The sequence below is a fragment of the Theobroma cacao genome, chromosome 3 (genome assembly GCF_053813885.1).
Source record: "Theobroma cacao isolate CCN51 chromosome 3, ASM5381388v1, whole genome shotgun sequence".
NCBI lineage: Eukaryota > Viridiplantae > Streptophyta > Magnoliopsida > Malvales > Malvaceae > Theobroma > Theobroma cacao.
Genome location: NC_142641.1, coordinates 31,022,449 through 31,047,529, shown reverse-complemented (window position 1 = coordinate 31,047,529; position 25,081 = coordinate 31,022,449). Strand labels below are relative to the sequence as shown.

The window sequence follows — 25,081 nt, the reverse complement described above, 5'->3', positions numbered from 1 at the left end:
GTTCGGTCAAAAACCTACATCCACTACATTGATCTTCCAATCAAAGATTTTTCAAACCAAATCACTATAAACGGTGGAATTCCCAAGCTTTCACCAAGCTTTTATAATGGCTTTTCACATACTCAACCACATCTTTTAACAATGGTTTTTCTCGGGATCAACCAAAACCCAAAACTAACTTTTCCTAGGCTGAGTTAGAATCTATACAACCAATCAAGCTAACCCAAGCTTGATCAATCCCCTTAGAGTGACTCGCACACTCTAAACAACCAAGGATAACAAAAATAAAGAAGTAACTATGATCATTAACCTAATCTGAATGGTACAAAATGAAGTGCTTAACTTTATTACAATGATTGGAGTGAAGTGCAAGAAGTATGGAGAGAGTTTGTGCTATTTTGGAGCTTTTTTTTATCTTGGAAGCATTTAATCTTGTTCTTAGCCGTTAAGAGTGCCCCATATACTTGAAAACCAACTCTGATGGATGTTTGATAGTTTCAAACCGTTGGAAATAGTTTAGAGTCAGTTTTAGCCGTTAGTTTATCTTTTAGCATTCAAATTCAAATTTTCAGACAGAGTGCTCTTAGATGACTAATTATCCTTCTTAGTTGATTAAGTCTTCTCTATCTTGAATTTGAAATTTATGGCAGTGAGCTCTTAGTTGACTAGTCGTGCTTTTTAGTTGATTATGTTCCCTCTATCTTGTAATTGAGATTTTTGGCAGTGAGCTCTTATTTGACTAATCGTGCTTCTTAGTCGCTTAAGTTCTCTCTGTCTTGTAATTAAGATTTCTGGCAATGTGCTCTTAGTTGAATAACCATGCTTCTTGGTCAACTAAGTCTTCTCTATCTCACAATCTACTTGAACCGACCAACTTCACTTTTGAGTTTTAGCTAACTAACTCCCTTGGTTATTCGACTAAGAGGCTTCTATTTTGTAGCGCATCTGTAGCTCCTTATTCTTATGAGTTTTGGTATTTTGTTTTCAGTGATTAATTTATTATTGACATACATTTTTATCCTGCATACTCAAGTAGTATAGTTAGGCATAAATGAGTGGGAATGTTTTATTATTATAAAAAACTTATGGAGCCAACAAGTATTCTAATCCTAGACTTCTGTAGAGTGCAAGTAAAGAAAAAGGTTAACAAGGAAAGATTATATAAAAGAATAATCCCCATAAATAAAAGACCCTCTAATACTCCTCCTCAAGTTAGAGTATGAAAAGTATAAATGCCCAACTTGACTGATAGTTTATGAAGTCGATTGTATTCGAGTGCTTTAGTGAATATATTAGCCAACTGGTTTTGTGAAGATACAATCCAAGTAACAATAGTTTGTGGCTAAATATGCTGCTAGATGAAATGGCAATCAATTTCTGCATGCTTCATTCATTGATGGAATATCGAATTGGTTGTAATGCGAATAGCAGCTTGATTGTCACAGAACAAGAGAATAGGTGTAATGTGTGTCACTCCAAGATCTTGTAAGAGTCGTATTAGCCAAATGATCTCACTTGTGGTGGTGGCCATGGCTCGATATTCTGCCTTAGTGGAAAAATAAGAAACTATCATTTGTTTCTTAAATTGTCATGAGATGAGAAAAAACCCAAGAAAGATAATATAGCCAATAGTGGATCTGCATGTCATCGGACATTTTGTCCAATCCACATCACAATATGCTCGCAAAGATGATAAACCATTTGAAAGAAGCAAAATACCATGTCTTGGGGTTCTTTTGAGATAACGCAACACCCCATGAGCAACATCAAGATGTAGTTGTCGTGTTGTATGCACAAATTGGCAAAGAATATGCAATGCATAGTTGATATCTAGACCGGTGATGGTGAGATAAAGTAAACGACTTATTAGGCCGCGATAATGCTCTAGATCAACAAAAATTTTCTTAATGTCGAGTGAAAACTTCTATTGATGCTCCATGGGAAAGTTAGCTAGCTTGCAGCTTGTGAAACCATTCTCAGCTAAGATATCAAATACATATTTACATTGGCTTAATGTAATCCCTAGTGGAGAACATGCCACTTCAATTCAAAGAAAATACTTGAGTTTACCAAGATCCTTGATGTGAAATTTTATGTCTAAATAAAATTTCAACTTAGAAATGCGATCGAAATTTGTTCCCATGATGATGACATCATCAACATATATGAGAACTGTAATAAAAGATCTTCTTATACGAGAAAAAATGAACAAAGAGTGCTCCGCGTCTGATTGAGGAAAACCAATGGCAAGAAGAGTAGTGGTAAACTTATAATACCAATTTCGAGATGCTTAATGAAGTCTATATATAGATTTCGTAATTGACAAACCTAATGCTCCCTTTATTTAGCAAACCTTGTGGGATCTTGATGCAAATTTCTCCTTCCAAATCACCATGTAAAAAAGTGTTATTCACATCTACTTGATGTAATTCATAGTGCTTAATCAAACAAGTATTAACAAACAACACACAGTGACTAATTTGGTAATGGGAGGAAATGTCTCATGAAAGTCAACATCCTCAATTTAAGTGTAACCTTTAGTGACAAGTAGCGCCTTAGTGTTCAATACTTCCATCTAGTTAATATTAGACTCTGTAAACCCATTTTGAATTGATTGCCCATTTACCAAGGGGTAAGAGTTGCGAAGTCCAAGTATGATTTGCCTCCAAAGTAGAAATTTCCTTCACCATGGCTTCCCTCCAATGCTCATGTTTGACTGCTTGAAAAAATGATTTCAGCTCATCAATGGATGAGATGGCCACTAAGAAGGCAATGTGACTGGGAGAAAATTTAGAGTAAAAAATAAACTGTGAGAGATGATGTACCATTGAATTAGCCGAAGAAGGAGATGAAAGCAACGTGATGCTTAGGGGAGTAATAGAAGGGGATAAAATATAATCATAACCAGATAAGGAGCGTGAAACTTGATATTGTCGTTTTCCTAAAATAAAAGGATCTTGTGAAACAATATTTTCGAACTCATTGACAAAGTTAGAACCAATTAAGTCAGATGAGAAGGGTGTTGTGGTTGACAAATTGGACCTATTTGACTCAAACCCAACGCTAACAGGTGAAAAAGACTCGTGTGGATTGGTGAATGAGGTGGACCTAGTCATAATAGACTCATTTGCAACAGTTGGCAACTTGGGTTCCTCAATTGCAGGTCTGTTATTATGAGACACAGGTCTAATTATGCTTGTAGTTGGGTTAACGCCTGTAGATGACTTGCTAAGCCCAAGTTCAGTGACATTGGACACTACATGGTTGAATTGATTATCCAATTCAGTACTTCGACCCAAATCAATTAACTGTACAGATTTTGTTACTGAGGAATATGCAAATGGAAAAATGTCATCCAAAAAATGGACATTCCGTGAAACACAAATCTTCAACTTTTCAAGATCATAAATTCTGTATCCTTTTTACCCGCTAAGATGTCTAACAAAAACATCAGCTTTAACACGTGGAGTAAACTTGTCATGCGGCTTGTTATTTATATGCACACAACAAAGATATCCAAAGCTTCTCAAATGATCATATGTGGAACTCTTTCCAAGTAAGACTTCATATGGACTTTTATTTTGTAAAACAGTGAGTGGTATGCAGTTGATCAAGTATGCAACAGTAAGAACACATTCACCCCAAAACAGAAATAAGAAGATGAGCTTGAAATCATAATGCTCGTGCAACTTATAAAATATGCTTATGCTTTTGTTCAACAAGTCCATTTTGTTGCAGTATGTCTATACAGTTTGATTGACGTTCCATGCCATGATCAAAATAATGAATCATTAAATCATCATGACTAAATTCTAAGTCATTGTCTGTTCGTAAAATTTTAACTTGCAAGTTAAGTTGCGTATAACTCAATTAAAAAATTACAGTAAATACGTTCTGGTTTTTTACTTGTATTTCATGAGGAAGACCCATGGTGCTAAACTAAAATCATCCACTATGGTTAGAAAATAGTTAGATCCAAAAATGATTTTGTTTCGTACGGATCCCAAATATCACAGTGTACTAAGTCAAAGGCATACATAATCTTATTCGTACTAATAGGAAAAGATAATCGTGTTTGTTTTGCCTTACAACAAGCATCACAAAATAAAGTCTTCTTACAATCAAAAGAAATAGATAAATTAAGGACCTAAAGAATGCGATTTACTAGTAGATGCCCCAAGTGTAAATGCAATAAACTTGCATTAACTAAATCGCTGGCTATCAATGCCTTCTTCCCTCTCATCGGCTTCGAGTAATAAAGAACATTATACTCTCTACCCACTCCAATCAGCTTCCTCGAGGGTAAGTCTTGAATCACAAAAAAATTCAGCCAAAAAGTTACCATACAATGTAAATCATATGTCGATTTACTAACGAACGATAAATTGAAATAAGAATCAAGGACCTCAAAGACTCATTCAAGGGTTAATCTTTCTCCAAGAGCAACTTAGCCCAAAGCATGAACCTCTATTGTTTTACCATTTGGAATTTGTATTAGTGGTATATCAAGTCGAGATACCACATTTAATAAAAAGTTTATATTGTGAGTTATATGATTTGTAGCTCCTGTATCTACAACCTGTTCATCATTTCTCTTAACAAAAAATTGAAGGCTGCCATGTTTACAGATGGGTTACCTGTAGATGCTCTATGACTACCTAACAAAGCTAGTAGTTGCTAATGTTGCACAAAAGTCAAATCTGGGATTGGCGATCCAACTCAATCGACAATGGCGGCACAATAACTCCTGAAGACAAGCTTGTCGCAATGTTGCCGTCCCATTAATATCTTCAGGAATGCAATTGATCACTATTAATTTGTTTATCGCTCTTTTTGCCAGATTTGTGCCAATCTAGATAACCAATCACCTTGAAACAATATTCTTTGCTATGGTTTGTCTTCCCACAGTGGATACAAGATGGAAATCAACCACGACTCCTATCATCATTCTTCTTTTGTCACAATTCATTTTCTTTAGTCAATTAGGTGGTAGCTTCAATGATGGGTGCACGAGTTATAACAACCAAATGTTACTTTTCTTCTTGTGTTGCAATGGCATAAGCTTTTCCAAGATTTGGCAATGGGTCAACACTCAATATTTGTGACTGTACAGTTGAATATACTTCATCAAGTCCCATAAAAAATCAAAAACCTTTTCTTCGTCACACATAGATTGCATCCTTTCACTGCACCACAAGTACATCCTCATTTACACGACAAGACTAGATTAAGACCTTATAACTCACCCTAAATGGTTTTTAATTTACCGTAATAGCATGAAACGAGGATTTTTCTTGTTGTAAAAGAGTTATGGTGTGCTTCAACCCGTAGAGTAAATCTTTCTTCTCAATCTACCCATATTTCTCATAACGTTTCAACATAAGCAACACTACCTTGAAGTTCTTTAGCAAGTGCATTTGTAAGCCATGAAAGAACCACTGCATTGCATTGTATCCATGACTGTAAATCTAGAGAATCAACATTTGGTTTTTTTATCATTCCATCTACAAAACCTACTTTGTTTTTTGAATAGAGCGCATTCATAAAGCTACACCTCCATGTGAAATAATTATCTTTACTTTCACTGAAAGGGTGCTTCACAAAAATCAAGCCTAGATGATCAATCGAATGGAAGTAGTATGGAAAAGTGGCATCAATAACCTTGCTTTGATTAGCACTCACACTCGCCATCAATGCTTCAATACTCTTGCCTTTGTCATTGTTCGCATCATCTCTTGCCATTTTAAAAAAATTAGGGTTTCGTAACCTACTTTGATACCATGAAAAATAAAATGACTTAAAAAATGGAGTCAAAAAAATTCTATACAAGGCTTACTTGGAGTGCAAGTAAAATAAATAGTATAAAAGGAAATGTTTTAATCCTAGACTTCCTTGGAGTGTAAGTAAAGAAAAAGGTTAACAAAGAAAGATTATATGAGGAAAAATCATGAAAAGATCATAGTAAAGCAACGAACATTAACAATTTTTCCTTCACGCAAAATCATCCTTTACTTTATTTAATGTAAAAACACAACACTTAAAAGAATAATTGTTGACCTTTATGATCTTTGATGTCGAAATCAAGAAATCAACAAACTGAATCACAAAATTCTTCAATCAACAAGTTGCTCACTTGTACAATCTCTAACGTTAATCCAAACAAATGGCCAGTGTGGAAAACTCGAAGGAGGATAAGGAATTCTTGGGCTGATCAAACTTGTTAGTTATGGTTTTTGCATTTCTCAAGGTAAAACCCGAAATTGAAAAGCAAAAGTGGGAAAAGAAAAACAGCTACTGATTGGAAAGGGAAGAGGGTGTGTCACTGGTTGGGTTCCCTCTTAAGATTACCGCACCTTTTCACCGTTTGTTTTTTTCAACACTTAGTCACTTAGATCAACTAATAACATTATATTTATATGAGCAAACTAGGGTTAACTTCATTATTAAGTTATTGTAAAATTGCCCCCATGATTTAATTGACCATTTCAATTAGACTGTTGAAGTTCATAACTTTAATGTAAGTAAGTTCAACTTAATTTCCTTATTTTACTTTCTCACTAAGTCATCTTTAATATGTGTAACTTATTAGGTTCTTAACATGTTGGTAATAAATATAAACTATAATATGATGTAAGCCCAAATTAGATAAATCAAACTTTTTTGCATTTATCATATTTTGGAATTGATTAGTTCATTTTTATATATCAAGATTGGCATCTAGCAATGTATCATGAATACCCAAATGTTAAAAAAACTCCTAATAGTTCGACTTAGTCTTTCAGTGAACTATATTTTCGTATAATTAATATCCCTTCTTCTACTAATATCTCGACAAGACATAGAACTCGACGTCTACTTTATGCTGTTTATACCATGTTAGCTTTTTATATTTGTAATCAACTCCTTTTAATAAAATTCCAAAAAATCCTTTTCTGCCTTTTCATTCTGCATTGGCCAAGAATTCCTTTAAGTTATTACTTATCAAGATGCAATTAGGATATACCTCTTAGTATCACTTAAGGCAATGAAACTTCTACTAATCATTCACTTGCTTTCATGTACTTCATGCTATACCCAACATCTAACTTTTATAAGCATCCTAGGTTATAGTCATTAAAGATAGTATCAAAGTATAGCACTCCATACATAAGGCAACCTAATGATCACAAGTCTAAAGATTGCTTACACAACTGTCATGAGAATTTAATCTATAGACACTTGAGTGAAATATCATATAGAATTCTCAATATGGGCCATGTTCAGTGAATTTGTTCATATACCAAGCACCTATATGTTAGTTCCACTATTCCCATACTTCAATTTATAAGATCGATTACTCACTTCACAAGTGAGAAACATAACCATGTGGTGATTTTTTGACTTTATCAATTTCCAATCTCGATAAAGCATCAACTCGGAACAATGTTAAGAATAATACTATGATGTAATAAGAATCTCAATTATAACACTTTATAATTTCCTTTGCTTAAAGATAATAATTATAATAACAGTTATAAACACAAAGACTTATTAAAGTCAAAGTTTAAAATAACATAATATATTTCTACACTCAACTGATCGACTTAAAAGACATATTAACACTTTCAAACTTGATGTGTGAATTTGTGGGGTCACTGCTATGACCAACGGTTCATCTCTTGAAAAACTCTTATTTATGATCTTGAGTCAAAACTCGTTAACTTTAGGCTATGCTTGGTAAGAAGGATGGAAAGATAAAAGGTGAAAGTGGGCCTAATATCTTTAAACGATATAGATCTGGAAGCAGAAGCCACTGCTCCTATGGATTAATTATTGCAGATGATGGTGGTGAATGCCAATGAAGGCGTTGTGTGCAATGGACAGAAGTAGTTGGCTTTTGAGATTGTTAAAAGAATAATAATGCAGAATGAGAGTGCATCTGAAGGTAAAATATCAATAAATTACTTTATGTTGCTAGCTTCTGCGCACTGCTGGCAATTTTTCAGAATACTGGGAGAACTTAAATAGATTATAGGAAGGCTTTATGGATTTCTGCCTTCTGAGTCTTCTTTCCAGCAGTTAGTTTTCAACAGATCGGTATACTGATTGAAATGAAATATAAATCTACTTTATATGCTGGTAGCCAGGCATGTACCTCTTTGAGGTGAACTGAGGAAATAGTTACCAATTCCCCACCTCTGTTTTTATTATTCTATACATGGAAATCTCATGCTTTCTTAGTTCTTTGAAATTGTTGATATAAGTGTCACTATGACTACCCTTCTTTTGTTTCTTCTCTTTTAGGATGTCATCAGGCCTATTTCAGATTGCCTATTACGGTTTACTGCTGGAAGACCTTGAACTACTTAGCTGTCAAAAATTAGAAAAAAGGAAAAAGAAACAGAGAGAAGCAAATCTAACTGAATGGTCCCCGGCATCCCCGTTACATTTTTTATGTTGTGTGTCATGTTGTGAATTAATAGAAATTTTTGTCAGGACCTAGACTTATGAAGCAGACAACTTACTTCAACTCGCATCAACAACATGGGAGGAGTCCGGATGAATAAAATTTGTATATTTAGTTTTATTGCACTATTGAAATCTGGATGGTTCCATGGATGTTAGCATCAAGGGCATATGCTTTTCATGTGAGAAAGGAACATTTAGTCAAGAAAAATTGGAACCAACTTTTGCAATTCGTGTACTGTCTCTTGGTCATAATATCGTTTGTTGCATTATGCCTTAATTTGTTGAGTTTTGGCAGCATCTTAAAGCTCTTCTTCCTTTTCTTTTTATTTCTTTTTCAATCAGTTGTTTATAAACCTTTAAATAGATTATTAGTATTAATGCTGTTTTGGGGATAGAAGCAGTGTTATGACTTTGAATAGATAATCTCTTACCAAAACTCTCAAAGCCCCCAACCACCTGAGCTAAGGCCCAAATGGCATTTTTTATTAATTAATTGAGACGCTCTTAATTTGCATTCCTCATCTCATAGGATAATAGATATTGTCCCACTCCCATAACAGTATCTCAGATTCAGTGATTGCATTTGCATGTAGGAACTGTTAGCTGAATATATATACATACATACATAGAACCAATGGCGTAACTGGGGAATTGCAAAAATTATTGTCGGTTGGATTAAGAACTCCAAGGAAAATGCTTTTGGCAGTGCATAATTTTAAGTAAAACGGGGGTCCCGAGACCAAAATTTTTTTAGTTTAATAAAGACGAACAAGGAAGAATGAGATGAGACAGATACAATGAAACATGGAAATACTAACATTAGACATACACAGTTTACGCTCTTAACTGCTCTCCAAGTCCCAATCAAACTTGGAAATAATTAAGAAACAATGGCAGTTGCACAGAAGATAAACAACATACTTTTGTCTGTTGTTGAAACTTCAGACAAATTGAGAAAGGGGAGAGGCAAGAGTTCTGGGGCTTTACTGCTGCAGCAAATTTCTAAGAATCTCCGCATCTAAACTAGTTATATCCATGGAACCTAGACATTGAGATAGTCTCTCGCTCAAATCATCGATCTCTGCTTGTAATTTTCTGATGTAACTGCATGTTTCGTTCAGAACCTTTGTTGCTGATGCCTACAAAATAAAATCATAGAAATAATGCTTAGCAATGGAAAAGATTCATAAGCAGAGACATGACAATATATGCACTCAAAGTCCCACAGCACAGCTTTATTCTATCGCTGCCACTGTTTTCATGATTTGTCCTCCTTGTTGGAAGGGTTTTCTGGAGCTACTTCTTTTTATTTTTTACTTGTGCTTGGAGAGTATCAGAAAATCATATTATTGTTATTATCATTTGGAATTCAGTCCAGCAGGTCTGCGCATGATCATTGCAATAGATTCCGAGTTAAAATAAGATTTCTCCACGATGCAGGCTTCCTGTTGATTACTGTCCAGTTATAATCAGAATAGTCTCATCATGAAGAGCCTAGCTAACATATTCGGTCACTTCACCCTTGTCAATGGCAGGACAAAACTATTAGTATAAACAAGCAAACAGCATTACGGCACGACGCTTTGATAAAGTGAATCAAGAAAGAAGAATTTAAAGAAAAAGAGAGGGAGAAAATTTTAGGCTCTACCCTGCCATTGCGGCCTTGATTCAGCTGTGGCAGCAATGCTTGTAGATTTAAGACGAGAGCACTGAGCTCATCATCTGTGATTTTATTTGAAGCTCGTGATCCTTGGCTAGACATGAAGAAACCTAGCAAGCTTCTTGCTCTCTTTAACACTCTCTTATGACTAGTAGTGGGGAGTTTGAAAATGGGGGGCACAGGCAGCTTATAAAGAGACTTTGAGGATGGGAATTGCAGGACAAGGTAGTTGATAAGAACATATACAACAAAAACATTGATGATTTACATATAATACAACAGGACCCCATTTGTCACATATTTCTGCATTATATAATTCCACCAACTATGTGGGCCATGGTCAATCAAGTCCGCAAAAATGCCCTTGATTTTTGTTAATGCAAAGCATCTACATCTTAAACAGCCACGTGTACCAATCTAGGCTGTGCGTTGTATATGGAGGGCGAGAGAACATTACAATTCCAAGTTACGATCATGCTAACAGAGACTTCGTATGGAAAGAAAAATATAGAATTGGCAAGAAAAAATATATAGGATCTGTTCATTGGATGTAACTAATCAGGATTTAAATATTTTCAAATTTATATAAAGTACAGATGTTTACGTCTTACCAAATTGATACCTTTGTCTCTTGTGCGTTTAATGAAGGCACATCTCTTTTCTGTTCGTCTCTTGCATTCGCCCTCTCTAGTGTCTATCGTAGAACTTGTGTTATGGGTCACACTCACATTTAAACCTCTTTTATTTTTTCTAGAAAGGTAAAATCCCACTGCAAGTTGGCCCATCAAAATCTAATCGAGATATGGTAGGATCTAGACAACTGTGGGTGATTGAAGGATGGCCTTGCTCAGACTGACATAGGAACAAAAATGGATCACCTCCATATTCCTTTATGATGTTAAGAAAACCGAACTCATGAGTTAGCCTTGCCCTTTGAGAGCTAAGCAACTTTAGACCATGGTGTCAATTGTCAGCCCCTATAAAACGTAAATTACAATAATATAGGGGAGCTGCTAGAAGAAACCCCTACACCAACACCATTCCAAATTCGTGCAGGAAAACTACAACTTACAAAGTCTATGAGAAGCCCCGAGCTATATAGACAATGCCTTTTTCAATTATTTTTCTAGGCATGCAGTTGTTGTGCATTTAGCACTTAGTCAGTCTCTTGCCGCCTCAGCTAGCTGGGTCCCCTGGCTAACTCAAATTGCCTAATGCAAATGTGTGGGATTGGAATAGGTTTGACTGCAATCGTTAAATTTAATAGCAAACGCAAATATAAAAAATAATATAGCATTTTGTTAAAAAATTTTAGTTGTAATAAATTTATTTTTCAATCGCTTTAACATTTGTAGTTACAATTGCTTTCAATTGTAATTTTTAATCGGTGTGATAGTAATTGCTTTCAATTGTAATTTTTAATCGTAATCACCAATTCTCACAATCACAATAATCAACTTAGTAGAATTTGATATTAAAACCTCAAAATATTTGAATTAGATTTTTTGTTTATTAAAAGATATTGTTTAGTAATTATGTTTATTAGGTTGACAAGTTTGCTTGATGGAAAAGAAAACTATAAATATAGGAGATTCTTGGTGTGTAAGTTAGTGTGGTATAAAGATAGGAGAGCCTAGTAGGGTGAGGCATGAGAGAAAGATGTAAGTAGAGTGTTAAAGTTTATAGAGTTGACATGTGTAGACACTTCATGTATAAGTGTGAGTTTGAGTGAGTTTTTGATTGTTAGTGTTGATATGTTTGTAGTTCCTTATCATTAGTAAATCTTTTTTTGTTATTTGTAAATGTAGATAAATTAAAATGTCAAATCACCTTAAATTCTTATTTCTTCTTATGAATGATTTTATCCTTGGATTACATTTTTGCTTCCATAACTATTAAATGATATTTAGACGTTTGCAATAACAAATCCAAAGATAACCTTAGTGGATCCATGGCAAGAAACGCGAGCGCAAAACATGATGTGACGATGCATTGAGGAAGAAGATGAACAAATTCAACGTGACTAAACTTAGAGGAGGACAATAGGCAAATGAGGGAAAAAAACAATCATTTGGTGTTTGCAAGTGTTTTGTCTTCATTTACCAACCTCATAATTTGGCCCTAAATTTCCGGTTGCTGACCGTACTGTTTAACTTAAATGGTGTTGTCTGCATGACCACGTGGCACAGTGGAAATAGGCATGTAGGCATGGAGGCATCAAAGGCTTGAGGCCTTGCTACCCTTTGTGATAGAAATTCATAGAAAGGAACTGTCGTTGTCTTTGGACCCTGAGTCCTGACTTCTTCTCTCCAAAAGTTGGAGCAAAGATAGCTAATTTTTTAACGGTCTTAATTGCAAAGTAAGGCTGCCGTTAAATTAGAAAGAAAACCCACCAAAAGTTTTAGAAGATGTTGTAAACTTAGAGATCGGATTAAGTGGTTCTTAGGTAAGTCTTAAATTCGAAAGATTTTGGAGTTGGAATTTAGTAATGGTGCGTTTAATGTTAGACTTATACAATGACTAAAAAGAGATTAGTCTCGAGTGCAAGCGCATGCCATGCATTTTCAAAGGTCAACAATTAAGGTTTAGGAGGATCAGTGTTTACAACAACTCTTAGATACGATCTTTTACCTGATATATCGTCTATCTAAATTCCTCCTCATCAGCATGGAAATCCCCTTTAATTTTGCACAACGTGATTGCTTGGACTTTGAGTTCAATTCGTTATACAACTCCACCACAATATTCTATAAGCAAGAGAAACACAAGCAGAAATTCTACCAATCTCCTTAAGCAAATGTTTAAGTCTGACATTGAAATCAAGCTGTTTTGGAATCTTGGATGTTGTAATTTATAGCTTTTGAGTCTCAGAAATATATGACTACCGAAAGTTAGACCTTCAATATAAAAGTTCAGCTCAAGTTTTTATAAGCAAGGAAATATATGCAGCACTAGAGTCTACGGATTAGCATATTTCCATTAGAAAATAGAATGTAAAAAATTGCTTTGTTACGAAGGATTCCAGAGAGGGATTTTAAAATATGTTAAATAAATATTATTCTTTCTCATTGATAAATCTAATATTTAACTCCACACTTGCTCTATTTTTTACTCCTATTTATAGTTTGTGATTGTACTGTATGATCTAAAATGTATATGAAGTGCAGATAATATAATTTTTTTTTTGAATGGGCACATAATATAAATTTGGGTAAAATACCTTCACTTTCTTAAGTTTTAATCAAAGTTATACGGGGGTTCATTAGTTTTTAAAATGGACACTCTGTCCCAAAAATAATATTTTTCGTTGGACACATAGGTAGAGTCATTAGTCAACTGTTAATGTTTTCGTTACTTTGACGACGTAGTAAGAGTAAAAAGATAATGTTGCCCTTGATTAATTTTTAAAATTAATATTATATAATTTTATTAATTTTTTACATTTTATTAATTAAAAAAAAACTCTCCATCTAGAGAGCACCGGAGCTCCCCTAGGTTGCCCTGATCGGGCTCCCTAAGCATAAATCCAAATCTCAAATCCAGGATTTACTAAGCTTAAGCTCAACTTCATTTTTCAACTAATAGTTTTCAAATCTCAAATCCACAAACTCCAATATCAAGGTATTCAAACTCTTACCTTGGTGGCTAGATCAAAGCCAACCGAACTCCAAAATCCTCCAACCTAGGGGGAGTGCAGTTTAACTAAAGAATAAATAGAAATAAAGTTATAAACCAGTTAAATTGAAGCGTAAGCCACAACGAAGCTCAACCTCACCTTGGTTGCCAATTTCCAAGCTCCAAATTGAAGATTTGGATGCCTAAAGATCAAGGGAGAAACTTGGGAGCGTTCGGCCAAAGAAAACTCTAATTTTTCTTCAAGTGAAATAAGCTGGAAAACCAGCCAAAGTTGGCTTTCAAACCCACAAGGATCGACCTTTTAATTTAAAGGGATAGATCCTGACAGTCACAAAAAGCTCCCAAATGCTTTGTTGGACATTAAGGATCAACCTTATAACTCAATGGGGTCGATCCTGTCTCTCATAGAAAAATTTCTAAGTGTTTGGAAGCTAGGGATCGACTTGCTCTCTTCAAAAGGTCAATCCTACATTTACAGAAAGCTCACCAAGAGCTATTGGATGCCAGAAGGTTGACCTCTCCCTTTTTGGGGGTCAATCTTGGAAGAAACAGAAATCAAATTATTCTTGTTTCAGCCTTTCTTTGGTTTTTTTTATACTTCATATGTTCTTCTCTTTCAATTTACTTAGCAATTTGATTTTAAACCTTTAAAAACTAAGCTTAAAATTTATTCTCTCCCTCGTTCACTAGGCACGTTTCTTAATTGTCCTAGTATGCTGAAAATAAGGATATTACAAGTGCGTAGCTATATAGTAGCTCATGTCACGAAGCCGTGATCCATTCTTTCTTGATAAGTGTTCTAGCAACCGCTTGCAACCGAGAGGGTCAAGTCATGTTCCGCTTGTTAGCTTTAAAATGATTATAGTTTTGATTATGACAAAATGATCCTAATTTGTTTAAATATTATTTGAATGATTCTTGACAAGTTCTTGAAATGATTTAACTCTCATACATTGTTCTTACATAATTACAAGCTTGATTTTTTGAAGTAATTGAATTATGTATATAAGCTTGTATGACTTAGTTGTATGAGTTCATAATCCTTATAACATTTATCCTTGAGATATTGAAGTTGCAAGATAGGTTCATGAATGATGGAGCTTATCTTTAGGCGCTCAAAGATCATTAATCTAGACAACACCAAGGTGTCTTCAGTCAAGAAATTCATTCTCAACTCAACATTTGATCACAAGGAAGATATGGTCAAAGTTACATGCTAAAATGTTAAGGAATCTTGAAGAAACATAGCTCCGATCAATCCTAAACTAAGGCAAGTCAATCTTATGGAAGAACAAGCAAGAACAAACAAGAAAACTTGAATAACACAAAGCTATAATCAACCTTAGCAGACCTATAGTTGACATTAAGGCAGAAAGCTCATGGAAATGAAGTACTTCAAAGTCATTGTTGACCCTAACAAAACTATAGTGACTGTGAGACCTTGACCTTTATAGACTCGTAAAAGGAAGTATACGCGATATCCCTAATCAGGGGTAATTTCGTCATTTCTTTACCAAACCCATAAAAGTAAGTTTTAAACAATATTATGGCCTAAGTAGGCCTAAGGCATAAATGGATGGTGAAATTATGGGTAAAATGGATAGGAAGCCAAAATTTTGATGATTTTCACGGTATGGGCAAAATGGTCATTTTTCACCTCGGGCTAAAATTTTAAGTTTTCATAAACCCAGCATGTCTAGACCATTATGGACTTGGTCCTAGTGTCAAAAGAGTAAAAATATTACATAAAAGATTGAAGGAGAATAAGCTAATTTGTGAAGGGGCAATTTGGTAATTTCAAGGGAATGGATAAGATTGGCTATAAATAAATTTCTTCCAATAGCTTTTTCTCCCATTTTCTAGCAGCTTGTCTTCTTCTTCTTCTTCCATCTCACGTTGTTTCCAACCTCCATGGAAGCTTGATGTGGAACTTGCATGATTTTCTCTCTCTAGTTCTAGTTTTCATACCTTTGTGCCTTTATGACTAGAACCCTTGTATTCTTCCATTCTCTCTCTTTAAAATCCTTAAAAAGTCTTATTTTTATACTTTCTCTCACTAGTTAAGCATTTTAGAGAGAGAAAAAGAGAATTACCCCATTGGTGTGAAATCTATTGGAAGAGAATTCCACTACAAAGGAACCCTAGGGTGAGTGATGAACTAAACTTGGTTTTTAGCTGTGGATAATGGCTAGAAATTTAGATTATGAGATGTTTTATTGTTGAGGATGTTCATTCATTTTATAGTGATTTAGATAGTGAACATAGATAGCCATTTGAAGTGGCAAGTGAAGGCTAGTTAAGAGATAGTTTTTAGGGTTTATAGTATGTTAATTAACATAATGGTGATATTAATGTGATAGTAGGTTTCAAGGAAGCCCCACCATCCCATTTGGACAATTAAAAGAAATTAGAGTTAGCGAAAGGCTCGATAGTATACCGGTGAGTGGACTTGCATTTCAAACTTGTTTTGGGGAATATGAATGATTTTTATCCAACATGTCTTTGAAAATGTATCTTGGGAACAAGCCTTTGATGAAGTGATTTTATATTGTGAAATTGTGATATACAATGGATTATGTGTTATCAAAATATGATAATATGCATGATATGCATTGGGTGCTTATTTGTATGTTGATGTGGACCTGGCTATGTGCGAGTAAGAGTACACATAAGCCGTTGCTGACCCAGCTATGTGCGAGTGGGAGTGTGCATAAGCCGTTGCATATGGATGATGATGATGGGAGAGTGTACAAGATGATTGATATATATATATATATATATATATATACATATATGGTATATGGTTGTAAATGCGAAAATGTGAACATTTGATTTGTTGAAATTTGAGGGTTTGCATATGTTATATGTTGCTTTTGTTATTTAGCAGGATGGCTTTGTTTTAAGGGAAAAGGAGACCTTTTTCTTGATGTTCTAATTCTCGTTGCAGCGAGATTGATTTTCGCTGCAGCGCGAAACTCTCTGGTTTTTTAGAAGTAGACTGGTTGGAAACTCATTGCAGCGAGGATGCAATTTCGCTGCAGCGAAAAACTTTCTGTTTCTGGGTCACAATTTCGCTACAGCGAAATTTATTCTAGCTACAGTGAGAAACTTTCTGTTTTATGACCAAAATCTCACTACAGCAAGAAACTTTCTATTTTTGTCTTCTATCTTGTCCATTTGCTGTCCTATTTTTCACTTCTTTGCTACCATATCTGAGCATGGACTTCTAACATTTAGGATTAAATGAGTTAAGTTTAAAATGAATAGATTTAGTGGGAAACCCTCGGCCAGTTGAGAAACCCTCATTCGGCTAATAACTTAAGCGAAGATTCGTTGTCGTATTTGACTTGCTTGCGTATCATTGAAGTTTTTATTTTTCAAATGGTTCATTATGTATGCGTTCATGATTTTCAAATGATTAATCATTTAAAGGCTTGATGAGGGGTTTTTAATATGAATGAAACTAAATTGCATTGTTTTGAAACAAGTGCATCATGATTTTAAATTCTCCCTTGTTGTTGCTTGTTCTCTTCCTTGTTCACTCACTGGGTTTACACTCACCGTTTTCAACTTCATACTTTCAGATCATGAGGCAGTCGGTAACTAGGACGAGGTGTCTTTGTAGACTTGTATCCATCTTTTGGTAGGGGTCTCGGCATTCAGTAGTTGTACATTCGTCCAAGTTCCTCCGCTGGAAGTCGAGTATTCTTTTGTTGCGTATAGACGAACCTAATGTAAATTATTACAATACATGTTCGAGATAATATATGTATATTTTAAATGAGTAATGCCAATACGAGTTGACAATGTCTATCACTATTTTGAATTAAAGTTATAAATTGTGACTTAGCAATATTTGATGGAATGATGAGTAGGATAAATAGATAGGCTTGCTTGGGCTTAATGGACTACATCTATTGGGCCCTTGCGTTGGTCATGGCTCGAAATTTGGGTCGTGACAATGTTGGTATCAGAGCCCTAGGTTGTCTAGGTCCTAGGGCTTTCTTTTGTTGGTCCAGCGGAGAGTCGGGTCTTTTATGAGAACTTCAATTATGAAGTGTGAACTGCGGCACATTTTACGACTAAGGGACCGTATAGATTCCCAATCTTAGAAACTACCTTTTGCCTTAAGTATGATTATAAATGTGTTAATAACAAGTGTTTGCTCTTGTCTAGGTACAAATACCGCCTAAGACACCAGCCGCCTCGAGACGGATGGGGGAGCAAGGTGCTTCTACTGAGATGGCAGATAGGCCACAAGCATCCACCCTACGGGGCTGGGGTAGACGTGGCAGGGCCACTAGGTCAGTGAGGGCAGATACTCCCGTGAGTAGTCAAGAAGAGGGACAGTCTTCAGGCAATGTGAATAGACAGCCTACTAAGGGCATTACCATTGAGGACTTGGCAGCAAGCCTACAAGGAGTCAACCGGGTTATAGAGATGGTGGCAACCCATATGGATGATATACAAAAGGCGGTAGAGGGGAGACCTACAGTATAAGAATCTCCTAGCTCTCAAGGACAGGCCGATCGCCAACATCATGAGGTAGAAAGGGGACCCTTAGAGATTTCTCTCCTTGATTTCCTGAAGCTCAAGCCTCCATCATTTTCAGGGTTTGATGCATCGGAGAAACCCAAGGTTTTCTTAGATAAGATGGAGAAGATTTGTAAAGCCTTGGGATGTTTTAGTGCTCGATCAATCGAGTTAGTCGCCTTCCGATTAGAGGATGTGGCGTAGGAGTGGTATAGCTCTTTATGTAGAGGCAGATCGACGGATGCAGCACCGTTGGCTTGGAGTGAGTTTAGTGCAGCCTTCTTGGATCGATTCCTACCGCTCAGTGTACGTAATGCCAGAGCTAGAGAGTTTGAGACTTTGGTACAGACTTCGAGCATGATGATGTCCGAGTATGACATCAAGTTCACACAACTGGCTCGTTATGCACCCTATCTCGTTTCTACCGAGGAAATGAAGATTCAGAGGTTTGTGGATAGGTTAGTAGAGCCAATATTTAGGGCTGTGGCATCTCGAGATTTCACTACTTATTCTGTAGCAGTGGATTGTGCTCAACGCATCGAGATGAGGACCAGTGATAGTAGGGCTGCGAGGGATAGAGCAAAAAGGGCCAAGACAGAGGGTTATCAAGGCCATAGAGATTTTAGTAGTGGTGTTTCATCTTTTGGTCGTTAGGGTCCACAGAGGGATTCACGATTATCCCAACAGGGGAGTGACTCACCTAGTGCTAGTATTGTGACGAGACAAAGAACCTTTAGTTCTGCAAGGTAGCAAGATTCAAGGCAAGGAAGTCAACTTATCCGTCTTTGCTATACATGTGGAGGACGGCATAGAGGAAGATGCCTTCGTGCTACGGGAGTTTGTTTCGGGTGTGGTCAACCTAGACACACTAGGAGGAATTGTCCAATGGCTCATCAATCACACGATTCTACTCGTGGTTCCACCAAACCAGCTTCATCTGCTCCTTCAGTCGTCGCCTCGTCTAATAGGGAGGCTAGTGGATCCAGAGGTAGAGGTGCCGATGCTTCTTCTCAAGGTAAGCCATCTAGGTCCAGATGTTAGAGTTTTGCTGGTAGAGGCCAAGCAAGGGTGTTTGCTTTAATACAACATGAGGCCCAGACATCTAATGCAGTGGTCTCAGGTATACTCTTGATTTGTAATATGAATGCTCGAGTCTTATTTAATCCTGGTGCTACCCATTCTTTTATCTCTCCATGTTTTGCATCTCGGTTGGGTAGAGATCATGTTAGGAGAGAGGAACAATTTGTGGTGTCTACTCCTTTAAAGGAGGTATTTGTGACCGAGTGGGAATATGAGTCTTGTGTAGTGCAAGTCAAGGACAAAGACACATTGGTGAATCTAGTGGTGTTAGACACCTTAGACTTTGATGTGATCTTGGGGATGGATTGGTTATCACCCTGCCATACTAGTGTGGACTGTTACCATAAGTTGGTTTGATTTGATTTTCTCGGTGAACCATCATTTACTATTCAGAGGGATAGAAGCAATACTTCAACCAATTTGATATCGGTCATGTCTGTCAAAAGGTTATTTCGACAGGGTTGTATAGGTTACTTGGATGTGGTAAGGGATACTCAAGCGAAGGTTGCAGATATAAGCCAAGTGTCGGTGGTGAATGAGTTCATGGATATATTTCCTAAGGAACTACCAGGTTTTTCCTCTCGAACGGGAGATTTAATTTTGTATAGATATGATTCTCGACACTAGACCTATATCCATACCCCCGTAAAGAATGGCGCCTGTAGAGCTTAAGGAGCTTGAGGATCAATTGGAAGACTTGTTGGATAAAGGCTTCATTCGTCCTAGTGTATCCCCATGGGGAGCACCAGTGCTATTTGTGAAGAAGAAAGATGGGTCACTTAGGCTGTGCATTGACTACCGACAGCTTAATAAAGTGACGGTGAAGAATAAGTATCCTTTTCCAAGGATAGATGATTTATTTGATCAACTATAAGGAGCACAATATTTCTCTAAGATAGATTTGCAATCTGGGTACCATCAATTGAGGATCCGAAATGAAGATGTACCAAAGATCGCATTTCGAACAAGGTATGGGCACTCTGAGTTCTTGGTGATGTCATTTGGGCTCACGAATGCTCCTGCAGCGTTTATAGATTTGATGAACCGAGTGTTTAAGCCTTATTTGGACAAGTTCGTAGTAGTGTTTATTGATGATATCTTGATCTACTTAAGAAGTATGGGGGAGCATGAGCAGCATCTTAAGATAGTGCTCCAGATTTTGAGAGAACATCGATTGTATGCCAAGTTCTCCAAGTGTGAGTTCTGGCTTAAAAGTGTTGCATTCTTGGGACATGTGGTATCTAAGGACGGGGTACAAATTGATCCAAAGAAAGTTGAAGCAGTGGAAAAGTGGCCAAGGCTAACATCAGTTACGAAGATTAAGAGCTTTTTAGGTTTGGATGGCTACTATCGTCATTTTGTGATAGATTCCTCCAAAATAGCCGCCCCTCTGACTAAATGACAAGAAAGGATACAAAATTTGAGTGGTCTGATGCTTGTGAGAATAGCTTTGAGAAGCTTAAGGCATGTCTCACCAAAGCTCCAGTATTAAGCCTATCGCAAGCCACAAGGTGTTATACGGTATTCTGTGATGCCTCGCGAGTTGGTTTAGGGTGTGTATTAATGCAACAAGGGAAGTTGATTGTGTATGCATCAAGGCAACTTAAAAGGCATGAGCAGAATTACCCCGTACACAATTTGGAAATGGTAGCAATCGTGTTTGCCTTAAAGATTTGGAGGCATTACTTGTATGGTGAGACTTGTGAGATATCTATGGACCACAAAAGCTTGAAGTATATATTTCAGTAGAGGGATCTTAACTTACTTCAACGTAGGTGGATGGAGTTGCTAAAGGATTATGATTGTACTATTCTTTACCATCCCGGTAAAGCAAATGTAGTGGCGGATGCCTTGAGCTGAAATTTGATGCGAAGTCTGGCACATATTTCTATAGATAGGAGATCCTTGATTAAGGAGATTCATAGCTTGGGAGACATGAAAGTGCATTTGGATGTTTCAAAGGTAAATGCATTCCTAGCACATTTTAGAGTGTAGCCTATTTTAATGGACCGAATTAAAGAAGCACAAGGTAAAGATGAGTTTGTGGCTAAGGCTTTAGAGGATCCTCAGGGAAGGAAAGGAAAAATGTTTACCAAAGGCACAGATAGAGTGTTGAGGTATGGAACCAGACTTTATGTGCCTGATGGTGATGGGTTGAGGAGAGAAATATTGGAAGAAGCTCACATGGCAGCCTATGTGGTACATCTAGGGGCTACAAAGATGTATCAAGATATGAAGGAGGTGTATTGGTGGGAAGGACTCAAAAGAGATGTAGTTGAGTTCATCTCCAAGTGCCTGGTTTGTCAGCAGGTTAAGGCCGAGCATCAAAGGCCAGCAGGACTACTACAACCATTATCAGTGCCCGAGTGGAAGTGGGAGCATATTGCCATGGACTTTGTAACAGGTTTGCCTCGAACTAATGGGGGTTATGACTCAATTTGGATCAAAGTAGATCGGTTAACGAAGTCAGTCCATTTTTTTTCGATTAAGACTACTTATGGTGCTACCCAGTACGCTCGAGTTTATGTGGATGAGATAGTACAACTGCATGGTATCCCTATTTCTATAGTATCGGATAGAGGAGCTCAGTTCACTAGTAGGTTTTGGGGAAAGTTACAAGAAGCATTGGGCACTAAGTTGGACTTCAGCACAGCTTTCCACCCTCAGACTGAAGGACAGTCTGAACGAACGATACAGACCTTGGAGGATATGTTGAGGGCCTGTGTGATAGACCTTGGGATTAGGTGGGATCAATATCTACCCTTAGTAGAATTTGCCTACAACAACAGTTTCCAAACTAGCATCCAAATGGCACCTTTTGAAGCATTATATGGACGGAGATGTAAGTCACCCATTAGATGGCTAGAGGTGGGAGAATGAAAACTCTTGGGGCCTGAGTTGGTGGAGGACGCCACAAAGAAAATACGTATGGTCCTTCAGAGGATGTTAACAACACAAAGTAGACAGAAATCATATGCTGATAACCGACGGAGAGACTTGGAGTTCCGAGTGGGAGATCACGTATTCCTGAAGGTTTCACCAACTAAACGGGTAATGAGATTTGGTAAGAAAGGAAAACCAAACCCTCGGTATATAAGACCATTTGAGATCCTAGAAAAGGTTGGAGCTGTGGCATATCGTTTTGCATTACCGCCAGACCTTTTGAATATTCACCCCGTGTTTCATGTGTCCATGCTTAGGAAGTACAACCCAAATCCATCACAGCTAAAAGATGATTTGACCGATGAGGAGCAATTGGTAGCTATCCTCGATCGGCAAGTCAAAAGCTCCATTCAAAAGAAGTAGCATCAATGAAAGTGTTGTGGCAAAACCACACTAGTGAAGAGGTAACGTGGGAAGCCAATGAGGAAATGCAAACAAAGTATCCCCATATCTTTGATAATACAGGTAAGTCACCTTATAGTTTAATTTAAATTCGGGGATCGAATTTCTTTAAGTGGGGGAGAATGTGAGACCTTAACCCTTATAGACTCGTAAAGAGAAGTATACGCGATATCCTTGATCAGGGGTAATTTCGTCATTTCCTTACCAAACCCATAAAAGTAAGTTTTAAATAATATTATGGCCTAAGTAGGCCTAAGGCATAAATGGATGGTGAAATTAGGGGTAAAATGGATAGGAAACCAAAATTTTGATGATTTTCACGGTAGAGGCAAAATGGCCATTTTTCACATCGAGCTAAAATTTTAAGTTTTCATGAACCCGAGCATGTCTAGACCATTATGGACCTGGTCCCAGTGTCAAAAGAGCAAAAAGATTGCATAAAAGATTGAAGGAGAATAAGCTAATTTATAAAGAGGCAATTTAGTAATTTTAAGGGAATGGATAAGATTAGCTATAAATATCTTTCTTCCAGCAGCTTTTTCTCCCATTTTCCAGCAGCTTGTCTTCTTCTTCTTCTTCCATCTCACGTTGCTTCCAACCTCCATGGAAGCTTGATGTGGAACTTTCATGATTTTCTCTCTCTAGCTCTAGTTTTCATACCTTTGTGCCTATATGACTAGAACCCTTGTATTCTTCCACTCTCTCTCTTTAAAACCCTCGAAAAGTCTTATTTTTATACTTTCTCTCACTAGTTGGGCGTTCTAGAGAGAGAAAAAGAGAATTACCCCATTGGTGTGAAAGCTATTGGAAAAGAATTCCACTACAAAGGAACCCTAGGGTGAGTGATGATCTAAACTTGGTTTTTAGCTGTGGATAATAGCTAGAAATTTAGATTATGAGCTGTTTTATTGTTGAGGATGTTCATTCATTTTATAGTGATTTAGATAGTGAACATAGATATCCATTTGAAGTGGCAAGTGAAAGCTAGTTAAGAGATAGCTTTTAGGGTTTATAGTATATGAATTAACATAATGGTGATATTAATGTGATGGTAGGTTTCAAGGAAGCCTCATCATTCCATTTGGACAATTAAAAGAAATTAGAGTCAGCGAAAGGCTCGATATACCGGTGAGTGGACTTGCATTTCAAACTTGTTTTAGGGAATATGAATGATTTTTATCCAACTTGTCTTTGAAAATGTATCTTGGGAACAAGCCTTTGGTGAAGTGATTTTATATTGTGAAATTGTGATATACAATGGATTATGTGTTATCAAAATATGAAAATATGCATGATATGCATTGGGTGCTTATTTGTATGTTGATGTGGACCCGGCTATGTGCGAGTAAGAGTGCACATAAGCCGTTGCTGACCCGGCTATGTGCGAGTGAGAGTGTGCATAAGCCGTTGCATATGAGATGATGATGATGGGAGAGTGTACAAGATGATTGATATATATATATATACATATATGGTATATGGTTGTAAATGCAAAAATGTGAACATTCGATTTGTTGAAATTTAGGAGTTTGCATGTGTTATATGTTGCTTTTGTTATTTAGCAGGATGGCTTTATTTTAAGGGAAAAGGAAACCTTTTTCTCGATGTTCTAATTCTCGCTGTAGCGAGATTGATTTTCACTGCAGTGAGAAATTCTCAAGTTTTTTAGAAGTAGACGGGCCAAAAATTGGCTACAGCGAGGATGCATTTTTGCTGCAGCGAAAATGACACTGTAGCTTCTCGCTGTAGCGAAATTAATTCTCACTGCAGCGAAAAACTTTCTGTTTCTGGGTCATAATTTCACTACAGTAAAATTTATTCTCGTTGCAGTAAGAAACTTTTTGTTTTATGACCAAAATCTCGTTACAGCGAGATTCAATCTCGCTGCAGCTAAAAACTTTCTATTTTTGTCTCCTATCTTGTCCATTTGCTGCCCTATTTTTCACTTCTTTGCTACCATATCTGAGCATGGACTTCCAACATTTAGGATTAAATGAGTTAAGTTTAAAATGAGCAGATTTAGTGGGAAACCCTCGGCCAGTTGAGAAACTCTCGTTCGATTAATAACTTAAGCGAAGATTTGTTGTCGTATTTGACTTGCTTGCGTATCATTAAAGCTTTTATTTTTCAAATGGTTCATTATGTATGGGTTCATGATTTTCAAATGATTAATCATTTAAAGGCTTGATGAGGGGTTTTTAATATGAATGGAACTAAATTGCATTGTTTTGAAACAAGTGCATCATGATTTTAAATTCTCCCTTGTTGTTGCTTGTTCCCTTTCTTGATCACTCACTGGGTTTACACTCACCGTTTTTAACTTCATGTTTTCAGATCACGAGGCAGCCGATAACTAGGACGAGGTGTCCTTGTAGACTT

At 36.7% G+C, this 25,081-nt stretch overlaps 1 protein-coding gene across 1 annotated transcript; it reads right to left on the bottom strand.

The window, feature by feature from the left end:
* Window positions 1-9,241: 9,241 nt before the first annotated feature.
* LOC18604645 (transcription factor PRE6-like) lies at window positions 9,242-10,262 on the bottom strand. The gene is made up of 2 exons (XM_007037228.3): window positions 10,097-10,262; window positions 9,242-9,587 (listed from the first exon to the last, which is right to left on the bottom strand). The coding sequence occupies exons 1-2, from the start codon at window positions 10,208-10,210 to the stop codon at window positions 9,432-9,434; spliced, it is 270 nt and encodes an 89-aa protein (XP_007037290.2). The 5' UTR covers window positions 10,211-10,262; the 3' UTR covers window positions 9,242-9,431.
* Window positions 10,263-25,081: the final 14,819 nt, after the last annotated feature.

Excerpts from the sequence above, each read along its gene's own strand:
- LOC18604645 (XM_007037228.3), bottom strand. The coding sequence starts at position 10,210 with ATGTCTAGCCAAGGATCACGAGCTTCAAATAAAATCACAGATGATGAG. Across the intron at positions 9,588-10,096 it reads ATCAAGGCCGCAATGGCAGG|GCATCAGCAACAAAGGTTCT; the intron begins GTAGAGCCTAAA and ends TTTATTTTGTAG.